This window comes from Taudactylus pleione, unplaced genomic scaffold (genome assembly GCF_031769625.1).
Source record: "Taudactylus pleione unplaced genomic scaffold, aTauple2 ptg000040l, whole genome shotgun sequence".
NCBI lineage: Eukaryota > Metazoa > Chordata > Amphibia > Anura > Myobatrachidae > Taudactylus > Taudactylus pleione.
Window position 1 is genome coordinate 33,174,802 of NW_028284442.1, and position 12,184 is coordinate 33,186,985.

Here is a 12,184-nt window from a genome sequence, read left to right on the forward strand (position 1 = left end):
AGTGTAAAGCTAATGTGATTTTACAACTGAATTGCAAGTTTTCAGCTATAGATGATATATTTTATATACTGTATGTCCCAGTTTATTTTATGAACCATGGTAGTACACTAATTCACATAATGTCACATTGTATGGCTGCCAGTACACATTATGCCACACAGTACCCCCAATTCACATTATGACATACAGTGTCCCCAGTTAATATTGACTCATTACAGTGCCACTTGTTCATAACATGCCACATTATAGTGCCTCCAGTTCATATTGTGCCACACTACAGTGCCCTCCAGTTCAAAGTATGCCACATTACAGTGCTCACAAGTTCATATTATGCTACACTATAGTGCCTCCACTTCATATCGTGCCACATTACAGTGCCCCAGTTCATATTATGTAACATTATAGTGCCCTCTAGTTCATATTATACCACATTACAATGAGTAGGTCAGATTATGCCACATTAATGCGACATAATCTGAACTGGAGGGCATTGTAATGTGGTATAATCTGAACTGGAGGGCACTGTAATGTTACATAATATAAACTGGAGAGCACTGTACAGTGCCCAGTTGAGATTATGCCACACCGGTGCCCCTTTACCATTATAACATCAACTACACACACCACTCACTGAAAATGTAAAGCATCCCATTCAGGCTGGGCAACAGGCCAGACACAATTGCTTAGCAGGTAAATACGGGACATTAGTATGCAACTATACAATCTGGATCCTCTAAGCCTCTGGGCCCTATAGCAATGGGACCCCCTGCACCCACCATAGTTACGCCCAATTTTATAAACCTATTTGACTATCCACTGTGATTTTAGGAAAACTTAAATATATGCAGCAATTTTATCTGTTTAGTAAACACTGCTTAGATACAATTATATTGCAGATCTTAAATCTTTTCTACTAATATAATGATTATTTCCCTGTGACAAATAATTTCAGGAAATTACTTTATCAGTCAGTATATTTAATACTTCTTTTAATATCATTACTTTAATATTTTGTTTTGTGGTGTCGTCTGACACCTATTTGCAGGATATCAATATTAATTTTATACTCCTTATTAAAAGTTATGTTTTAAAATACATATACACTTCAAAGTGCAAAAGAGTCTACTCCTTTTCTCTTTACGATCTGCAACATAGTTTCACTTGAGTCTCAGGGCAACAACAACCTCAGAATTATTAATTAGACCACCAAGGAGGTCATTTACATTTATATGTTGGTTTTCGGCAATGCAATGCGATTTATGCTCATCAGGCTTCAGTGCGGAATCCTCTCTTTTTTGCTTCTAGGCAAATAATAATTCCACTTGTTCTTTCTATGCCTTTATTTATCTTAAGGTGCATACACACTTGCCGATATTCTGGACGACTGAACGATATCGTTATCGTTCACTATACAGGCCAATTTTGAATGCAAAAACGATGACCGACCAACGATGTGCGCTGCCGCAGGTCATTGGTCTTTGTCGTTCATCGCCCGAACATGCAGGCCAACCTGACGATATTGCCAGGTTGTTGCATGTTCGGGAATGAGGGAGGGAGCCCGGCACTGAACGATATCGTTCATGATATCGTTCAGTGTTTGTGCTCAATGTCGTTAACAACACTGAGCACACCCCTGCCAGGGACACACTAGATGATGTCGCTCATGAAGCGAATTGTCTAGTGTGTATGCCCCTTTACATTGTTATATAGTGCCAGAGCAGGTTGGGATCATGATATAGAAAATATATTAATCCAATGAGAGTTAAATGAGTATGGTTATAATAACTTCTGATAACTAATCACACAACATAAAATGAGTACAGTATGCTGTGAAGAAAAATAAAAAATTTTCTTTAGAAAGTAGTTTAGAAGATACAGCTTAATAGACCTTGTGGGCCTGAATCTATGCTGGGTGCTGCAGCGTCTGCTGCAAGTATTGCTTCTGCAACTTTATGCAAATACCGCAACAAAGACCTCCCGTGGTGTACAGACGTGTCTGCATGTGCCAGGACTGAGACGCCCACTTTCAGCGTCTTTACACACTGAAATACCACTTTTTGCATCTTTCAACACAACCATCAGTCGCATCATTAAAACTGGCACCAGCCCCATGCCAGGTGCAGACTGTCCATCAGAGAGGATGCAGTCAGGAAGCCGATGGCCGGTTTCCCGACTGTGTAATCCCGACAGGGGACTAATCCCGACGCCTATCATTATCCCTACGCCGGGGGCCAAACGAAGGTAAGCCGGGCTGCAGGCTCGGACAGCCGTGGCGGGGAGGGAGGGATAGGTTAGGGGCTCCCAGGAGGGATTTAGGGTTAGGCAGCCCCCCGGTAGGGTTAAGGTTAGGCTAGGGGAAGGGTGGGGTTAGTGCTAGGCACCCCCGGGGGAGGTTAGGGTTAGGCACCCCCCCGGGAGGGTTAGGTTTAGGCTGCGTGGACAGGAGGGTTAGGTTTAGACACTTACAGGGGGCTTAGGGTTAAGCACTAGGGGGGGAGGTTAGGGTTAGGCACCCCTGTGGGAGGGTTAGGGGGGAGAGGGTTAGGTTAGTTAGTATACTTACCAATTGGGATCTTCACTCCTGCCGGTCTTCTGGTGTTGGGACTTGAACCGCCGGACATAGGTCCGGCAGTCATTCATACCGTTTCCCCGTCAGAGTATGGCCTCCAATGTGAGTGATTATGCGTCTGAGTTCCAGCCATTTAAGTAACATGCCTGCAACACTCCCGTAACACGCCCAAAATACGAAACCATCTCAGTGCGTCTGCAAAGGGATCTCCCTGTCATCTCCCAAATATATTTTCAAGACTTTTCTGAGACCGTGTTTCTCAATCACAACAGCCACTCTGTGCGCACGGACTCTGGATGTATACGCGGCGTGACTTAGGCGCATGCACAATAGAAAAAAACATTGACATTGCGTCCGACTCAGAATTAGGTCTTGTGTGCCAGTATTTTCATTTACAAGGTGAAGTCATAAAGAATTTGAAATATTTTATGAGTTTCCTTTAAAAATGTACAGACTGAACTTGGCGCTAAACTGACATTAATATATACCAGCGGAATGGAGTTATGTATGGTGGTAAGAGATAAAAAGGGAACAGTAATATATATATCTAATAAGTCTACTTTCTTTATCACGATTGTTACATGAGACTTGCTTAAACAACATGAAGAACATGTCAGTGCTTGCCACTCACCCCTTCATCTGGGCATAGATCAATAACAATACATTATTCCTAAACACAAAAGGAAAACCACGAGTTCCAATGTATTCATTAACTATCTAAAAAGGTCAGAGTAAGAAAGGGCGATCTGTTCCTCCAATCCCTGGGCCGGGATAATAGCTTGTTGCAATGTAAATCACAAAGCACAAATTACTGTGTAGCTGGTTGTCTTTGGCAGATGAAACCCTCACTTAGGAATAAAGATTTCCAGTTTCAGCAACACAGCAATGGCATCATAGATGCATACATGCACAGTATTTGGATTGATACATATGAAATAGCATAATGTGAAAACACTCTACTTCATGTGCAGCAATCCATCTATATCAATCCTTCTAGGGAAGTGGTTACCAAACTGTACCTAAGGATGACATGTAAGCACAATTTGCTCAGTTTCCTAATTTTCGCTGAATTTCTTAATAAGAAACATTTGGCCTAGGGGCGTCTTGGAAAGAATGCTGATACTCCAGGGCACCATGATTCAAGAACGCTTGGAAACCAATGATCTAGGGCCCTCATTCAGAGCCGCTCGCAAAAAGCGAGCGCTCGCTCTGAATGAGGGCGGCCGCTTTTGCTTTGAAAGGCGGCCTCCTGGCCGCTCGCTAAGCTGTGGGTTACCACCCACAGCTTTAGCGAGTGACCAGGTGATGGTCGCGATGGTCGAGACCATCGGGGCTTGTGACGAGACCCTTGCGGTAGGGTCTCATCTACCGCAAGCCCCAGGGAGCTTCCTGCTCTAACAGAGCAGGAAGCTCCCGAATGACATCACTGGTGATGTCAGTAGGGTCGCCTACAAATGGTAGGAACGCCTCCGTTTGTCAGACCACCCCCCCACCCCGCCTACAAAACGGGGCGAGCTGTCGATCAACATCGACAGCCGTCCCTTTTGTAGCGAGCCCCAGAGCGAGAGAATGTCTCTCTCGCTCCGGGGCTTGCGCACGCGCGTGCGCAGTGCCCCACCTTCGACCTGCTTGTGAGCGCATATGTGCTTGCGAGAATGTCTGAATGAGGGCCCTAGGTGTTTATTGCTGGACATGTGAATTTCTATACTTTATATGCTTTTTAATGACATACATTTTATTTCTAAAATTGATTAAAAACATGTAAAGTGCTGTATTAAATCACTGATTTAGGCCTATATAATTTCACAGCCTGCTGCTCCAACCATCTCCCTTCCTCCTGCTCCACCCTCCTCTGCCTTCACCCCTGTCCCGCTCTGCCCCCACTCTCTATCCTGACCACCACTCTGTCCCTCCCCCATACTTACTAGGTTTCGGCGGCCCTGGTCCCCATCCTACTCCTCTCCTTCTAGTCAAGGATCTGTCCCAGCTCCCTAGCAGTGGGCGTCATTCAGACTCATGCTCTGGCTTCCACTGCACATGCACGTTAGAGACGGGACATACCTTAGAGGATTATTATATAGATAGGCAAACTTAACAATAATTGACAGCACAGTCAGGATTTTTGACTGGAAACAGGTGACATTATTCCTAACCCATCAAAATAGATGAACTCAACTGTGCAGGATTGGTGTTTAAACCCCTAATGCAAACTATTACAAGTACATTTCTGCTAATCCAATACACATAGTTCAATAGTCTCTACCTCTCGTGAAACTTACAATCAAATAAAAGCCAGATCTGTTCCAGCAAAAGGAACATAACACTTTTTTAGGTAGACAAAGAATAAAAAAGTTAGTCCCATTAAAATGAACGCATCCCAGAATTGAAATTTAGTCTAGTCACAAACTGGCGAAACGCTGTGGTCATTAAGCAGGTAGATACTCAAACAGAGAGACGTACGTTTGCACTGTTAATTAGTGGAAAATTTCCGTTTTCTTTTTAAAAAAGGCATACTGTTCCACTATTTAACCAATAGATGCCTACCCTCCCGCTTCCTGTGGGAGACTCCTTGTTCAATGTAGAGTTTCCAACTACCCCGGAAAATTAAATAAAACCTTTGGATTCCCAAATGCCCGTCGGGAATCTGGACTGCGCATGCGCGAATCCGGATGTGAGGTGGGTGGTGACCGGATGACAGGAGGTGGCCACAGGACTACATCTCCCAACAAGCCCCGGGTCTGCATCTGTCGATCTCACACTCTGCAGGCAGCAGTTCTGCCTGGGTGGCTTCTCCCCCAGTCACAAAGCAGCGGCAGCCAGAGAATGGGGGCAGGTAGCTGGGGACTCCCGGTAAGGTCTGCAGCTCCCATCACACCCTCTCTTCCCCCACTCCTGGCAGATGACTCTCCGCTCAATTGGGGAAGCCGCACGTCCAGCAGGTGGGAGATACCTGCTCCGCAATCCCTGGGGTTCATGTGAGCAAGGTGTGTTATGTGACAGCTGGCCCTGCTCTCATTGGGCGCTTCGGCCGTCAGTGTATGGACAGGTAGTCAGGGGACAGCTGCTAGCTGGATTGGATTGGTGAGGGCGTGGTCAGTGGGTGTATTTCATACCATAGAGGAAAAAATTTAATAAAAATGTACTGTCGTTGTCATACTGTTATGAATTCCTGGGAAGATTCACACAGTACAGGTAAAGGAACCCAAAGACACTGGATGAGAGCTGGCCAATTGTGTGACCATGGTCGCGTGGCACCCTTGTGGGCTGACGTGTACTTGGCTGGTTGCAACCTGAGGACTAAAGTATACTTGGCTGGTTGCAACCTTGAGGGCTGATGTGTACTTGGCTGGTTGCAGCCTTGAGGGCTGATGTGAACTTGGCTGGTTGCAGCCTTGAGGTCTGATGTGTACTTGGCTGATTGCAGCCTTGAGGGCTGATGCGTACTTGTCTGGTTGCAGCCTTGAGGGCTGATGTGTACTTGGCTGGTTGCAACATTGAGGGCTGATGTGTACTTGGCTGGTTGCAGCCTTGAGGGCTGATGCAGCAAGAGTCTAAATAACAAGAGCATATTTTGCTGCTGGTGGATGACAGAGATAGTCTTGACGTAGAATCAGATAAGGCTCTCTGAAGCTGAAATGCGACTGAGACTGTAGAAGAAAAACACAGTCCACTCTGGCGTTGTAGTGCGGCTAAGACTGCCATGAAGTTGGTAACAGCTATCTGCTCAGACGCTGTAGTGCGGCTGAGCTGCCACTATTGCTGGTAACAAATGATGCACTCTGCCACTGAAGTGCGACTGTAGAAGTTTAGAAGCAACCGTCCACTCTGACGCTGTAATGCGGCTGAGACCGCCGTGATGTTGGTAACAGTTACCGCTCAGATGCTGTCGTGCGGCTGAGCTACCGCTATTGATGGTAATAGAAGATATACTCTGACACTGAAGTGCGACTGGCACTGCTGGAACACACACTGGATAGAAGAAAACACATGAGGGTGAAATCTACACACAGAAACCGGAAGACACGCTCTAGACGCTGTAGCCGGTATCAGAGCAGAAAACCAGCATTGGAGAAAAAGAATTCAATCAGAGCAAGGCGGGGGTGACAGAGCAATCTGAAGGAAGGGCCTACGGAGAAGCCGCCCAGCTTTGTCTCCTAGCAACAAGTGCACAAGAGCATCTTGGTGCCCTGAAGTCCAACAAGACGCTACGTCGGCTTGTGACACATATAGTAAAGTCTGTGCTGTGCAATCGCAATGCCTGTAATGTGCTATAGTCATGTCCTCAGTCATGTATGTAGTGTCCTATAGTCATGTATGTACTCTCCTGTACTCATGTCTGTGCTGTCCTATAGTCATGTATGTACTGTGCTGTAGTCATGTTAGTACTTTTCTATAGTCATGTATGTGCTGTCTCATAGTCATGTCCTTTAGTATATATTATGTTATTAGCCTTAAGGTGCATACACACTAGACGATATGCTCCCTGAGCGATATCGTCTAGTGTGTCCCCGGCAGACTGTGCTCAATGTCGTTCATGACATTGAGCACAGCCGCTGAACGATATCATTAGCGATATCGTTCAGCGCCGGGCTCTCTCACCCATTCCCTGACATGCAGCAACCTGACGAGGTCGTCAGGTTGGCCTGCATGTCAGCCCGATGAACGAGGATGACGAACGACCCGCGGGAACGCGCGTCGTCGTCATCGTTCATCTTTTTTTGTGTTAAAAATGGACGATAAAGTGGACGACTGAACGATAACGATATCGTTATCGTTCAGTCGTCCACTTTAATCGCCCAGTGTATACGCACCATTAGGCTTTATTTACTTTATTTCTGTGCCTCAACATACATTCTTCCGCCAGCCACCACCAACATTTAGTTACCACAGGTGAGCGCTTGGTTCACATAATATAATAGTGTTGCAGGAATGGTTTTGGACTGAGACTCTTAACCAGGCAGATTGGAGGCAATACTGTAACAAAGACTCTGCACCTAGCATAGGGCTGGCGGACTGCCACTGCAGGACACACCCATGGGTGAAGCTAGACACACCCTTTGTGCGGAGCATGGCACAACCCCACGACAGGACTGATTAATCTCCATAAAATCGTTTTTCAAAAGTAGGCAAGTATGATTTAACCCAGTTTATAAATATTGTCATTTAATTCTTCTTTAGCCATTTTTTTTTTTGGTATAACAAGTATGTCTGGACAGAAAAGTCAGGCAGCAGCTCTGCACTTAGTAATGCAGTAACACACATATGTGTGGAATATTACTTACAGCTCATAATAACTGACTAATAATAGAACTAACTATTAAGTACAAATATTATTGTTTTCTACCTGTGTGGCAATTAACAATGCTTGGCATCCATGGAGAGGAAATAATATATATTCCTTGATTTTCATAAACCTCTAGGTATCAAAAATCCCTGCTCTTCCACAGATTCTGGTCCGTAGATGACAAACAGATGCATACAGAGTACAGCGCTCTGCGCTCAATTGTGGTGACAAATTACGAGGAGACTATAAAAATGCCAATAAATGAACCAGCTCCTGGGAAGAAAAAATCACAGATCCAGGTATGATAGAAAGTGACTTCATTATTATCACTGTATGACTGTTTTTATTTATATTTCTTTTAGGTTGATTTTTTTTGCACTAAGAAATGCAAATAATGGTGGGCATACAAGGGCTTGGGAGTGCAAGCTTGGGCACCACTGTGCTAACAAGCCTCCGTTCAGATTATCAAGTGGAACCTTACTTTCAAATGTGCTTATGATGTACTAGGTAGGACCATTCTTTAAATCGAATGCAGGCCTAATCAGTAATATAAAAACTAAAAAACACTCCCTTATGAAAGTTAGACTTTGACAGTGTTTGTTATTTTTTAGAATGTACAAGTAGCTGTGAAGCAAATAATAGCTCCAGTATGTTACCCCTTTGTTCTGAAAAATAAAAAATTATACATGGAAAAAAAAAACCATAAAAAAACCCACATAAACAATGCAAAACTGTGGACACACACATATTACTAAACACAATTACAAAATAAATGTGGCACCCTATAGTAATAAGACTAAAGATATATAAATATTTGATATAAAAAAGGATTTTGAAGCAGCAAATAATATGAAAAATAATTCTTGTATAAAACATTGTAACTATAGAAAATACATATATTTTAAAAATGTTTTTGCCCAGCTTGAAGCCTACAAATTATTAAAAGTACTGGGCCTGCCAAAGAGGTACAGCCACACTCAGGGGCACCAAGAGGGCATGGAGCGACTAATTGCCTGGGCTAGAGTGGCCCGGCCCAGGTCAGCTGCTAATTGGGACATTGGCCCTCATTCAGACCCACTTGCAAGCGCTATGCGCTCGCAAGCGGGTCGATGGTGGGGCACCGCGCGTGCGCAAGCCCGGGAGCGAGTGAGAAATTAACTCGCTCCGGGGCTCGCTACAAACGGGGCGGCTGTCGGGCTCGCCCCGTTTTGTAGGCGGGGAGGGGGACAAAGGAACGCCTGTCGTTTGCGGGCGGCCCTACTGACATCACTCTGTTAGAGCAGGAAGCTCACTGGAGCTTGCAGCAGACGAGACCCTACCACAAGGGTCTCGTCGCAAGCCCGATGGTCGCGACCATCACCTGGCCGCTCGCAAAGGCTGTGGGTGGTCACCCACAGCTTAGCGAGCGGCCAGGAGGCCGGCTAAAAAATAAAAAAAAGCGGCCACCCTCATTCAGAGCGAGCGCTCGCTTTTTCGAGCGGCTCTGAATGAGGTCCCTTGTTCCCATGTGTGCGCCCCCTGTGCAGCGGCAATGAGTCCCCTCCTCCTGCCCAGAGCATCCAAGGGTCATTCTAAACAGACACCCTACAGCCTGTTGAGATACCCGGGGCATCCTTAGGACACTCCAGGCAATTCTCTACTTCCTGGAGCCGGCGGCTGAGGCATAATGTCATGACATCATGTGTTTACGGGGAGGCATTAGGGTGTCATATAGCCGTTATGCTGCTGCTAATGCCGCTACAAAGCCCTTCCCATTCCAGACACTGTGCGTCTGAATCAGTACTGCATTAACAGCCGATACATCGCTTCACTGCGTCTGATATCGGCAGTGCGTACAACTCAGAATCAGGCCCATATTTTGATGTCAACAGGGTTTAGCCAGAAATGACCATGGAACCTGTAAGTGCAATCATCTAGACGATATGTCGTCCGATGCCAAGGATCGGAGCGACATATCGGGTACATTGTCTAGTGTGTACCCATGATATGCACACTCCCATGGGTTGTTAGCGACATCGCCCGTCTGCCCTACTGCAGGGCCGAGAGAGGATGATGCTAACGATGTCATGCTGCAGATTGACGTGTCCTTCCCCCAACCCCGTCAGATCCGGCATCGGCAAGCGTGTATGCACTTGCCGCATGCCGAGTCCCATCGCCAGCTAAATCACTCTGGGTACACATCGGTTAATGTGTACCCAACTTTACACTTCTAATAGAGCCACAACCATGCCAGAAGTGATCCGGCTGCTGTATAGTGGACCTGTTGCCAATGTAACAAGTCATTAAATTTTATTACACTCTAGATTTTTTGTAACACATATAGATGAATACACTTTAAGTAAATCTGTAACTGAAAGTGCTTCCTTTGTATTATGATGCATGCAGTCAGTAATGTGTGATCCTATCATGCTTTCATTTTTAGGAGTATGTGGACTACTATGGTGGTGCTGGTGTACAGCACATTGCTCTTAACACATCCAACATCATCAAAGCAGTGAGTAATTCAGACAGATAGGTACAAAAGGAAATGCAGCGGAGGGAGGGGCGAGCCCTCCTGTGACTAAGGCTTTGATCTTCTTGCTGTTTGACTAAGAGGGTGGTGTGTTTATATATACGAGTCTGTGCATGAATATCTGTATATGTTTTGACACATAAATGTTGTTATGTATTTTTAAGTCTCCTTTTTTGCTATTCGTTATGATGGAATTGAAGTTAAGAATTTTGTGTGTACTGACATTTGTGTTACTGGCAAAGCAGCGAAAATGTACTTAAATAAGTCCTCATTTCCATATTTGTTGTTTCATACAAAATAGGAGAAAGAGGCCCATTATTGGTTTGAACAAAATATATAAATCAAAAATACTTATATACCAGATTGAGTAGCTGAATCTTTCTAGGGGGAATTCTTGCAGTTCCGAAGTTGACATACAACAGTCAGACAATAGCAGTTTTAATATGAAAATCAAATATTAAATAAATATATACGTGTTTGTATATATAACTATATCTATCTATACTGTGTATATATATATATATATATATATATATATATATATATTTGCTCAATGCGTAAATATCTGCATTGTGTTTACATCTGAATCAGGCCTAATATAAAGCTTTTCCCATTTTATTGGTGCTAAATTATCTAATGGAACTAATGATCAGCAGAGTCCCAATGTATAGCAAGATACTGATGGGATTAGGTGACCTCATTTGGAATCAATTTCATATCAGACTTTATCTTTGACTCTAGCTAATTTGAGAACCACATATACTATTAAAATGTGATTTGGTAGATTATGGACTGCACAAAATTTAACATCGGCAGCATATAAATTAACATTGTGCAGCCTCCACAGACGGCTACCTTACACTATCAGTGTGTGACTATACATCAGAACTGCTTTAAAAATCCTGGGTTGATGCACATGAACGCGCATCAACCCGGGATTTTTGTCAGTGTAAAATGATCAACCCGGGTCCAGTGACCTGGCGATCCGACCCGGCTACCTTGCAGGATTGAGCACAGGTCGTTCCCGTGTCACCCTGCAGTGTAAACAGTGCGACCCGGGTCAGGCCGCATGCTAACTGATTGGCCGGCTTCAGCGGCACTTGGAGATGACATCATCTCCAAGCATCCACTGCGATGCTGGAAGACCCGGGTCACTGCTGACCCAGGTTCGGTGTCAACTGTGCCAACTTGGGCATAACCCAGGGTTGCACCGCAGTGGGAAAGGGGTCTGTCCCAGGTCTGATCCGGTTTGGAAACATGTTCCAAACTCCGGGTCAGACCTGGGACTTTTGGAATAGGGGGGGTATTAGTCATACTTACCGACTATGCAGCCAGGTCGGCATAGAGTGGAAGTGGTGGCCAGAAAAGTGGACAGTGCAGGGAGCGTGGTGGCACAATCCCATCATCGTGGCCCCACCCCCCGCTATACAGTGCCGAGAAAACAGGCATTGTATAGCAGGGGTCGGGGCTTCGATGACGCGATTCGCAGCGAATTGCGTCATCGCCCTCTTGTGCTCTGTAAGTGGGTGGCTGCAGGGGGGTGCGAGCGGGTGGAGGGGGGTCCACAGTGGGGTACAGGCGGTGGAGGAGGGTGTTGGAGACTTGCCTACCAGGTGACTGGGAGCGCCTCCCGATTTTCGGGAGCCTCCCGGCCATTCCAGGAAAGTAGGCAAGTATGCTAGTAGTCCTGTTTAACTTTAAAAATGTAGTAAGGCTGACTGTTATATATACAGTTTACTTAATATAGTAATTAATCATTGTTAATGTTTACTATGTAATTACAATTACATGCTATTGTATAGGATACAAGTCTTATCGT

General features: G+C 45.1%; 1 protein-coding gene across 1 annotated transcript in view; it reads left to right on the plus strand.

Annotated features, from left to right (window-relative positions):
- Positions 1-12,184, plus strand: part of LOC148538512 (4-hydroxyphenylpyruvate dioxygenase) — a 91,684-nt gene that overhangs the window by 69,534 nt on the left and 9,966 nt on the right. Inside the window, exons 7-8 of the mRNA XM_088454239.1 lie at positions 7,990-8,152; positions 10,276-10,347. Coding sequence (XP_088310365.1) covers positions 7,990-8,152; positions 10,276-10,347 — 235 coding nt within the window. The remainder of the gene's footprint in view (positions 1-7,989; positions 8,153-10,275; positions 10,348-12,184) is intronic.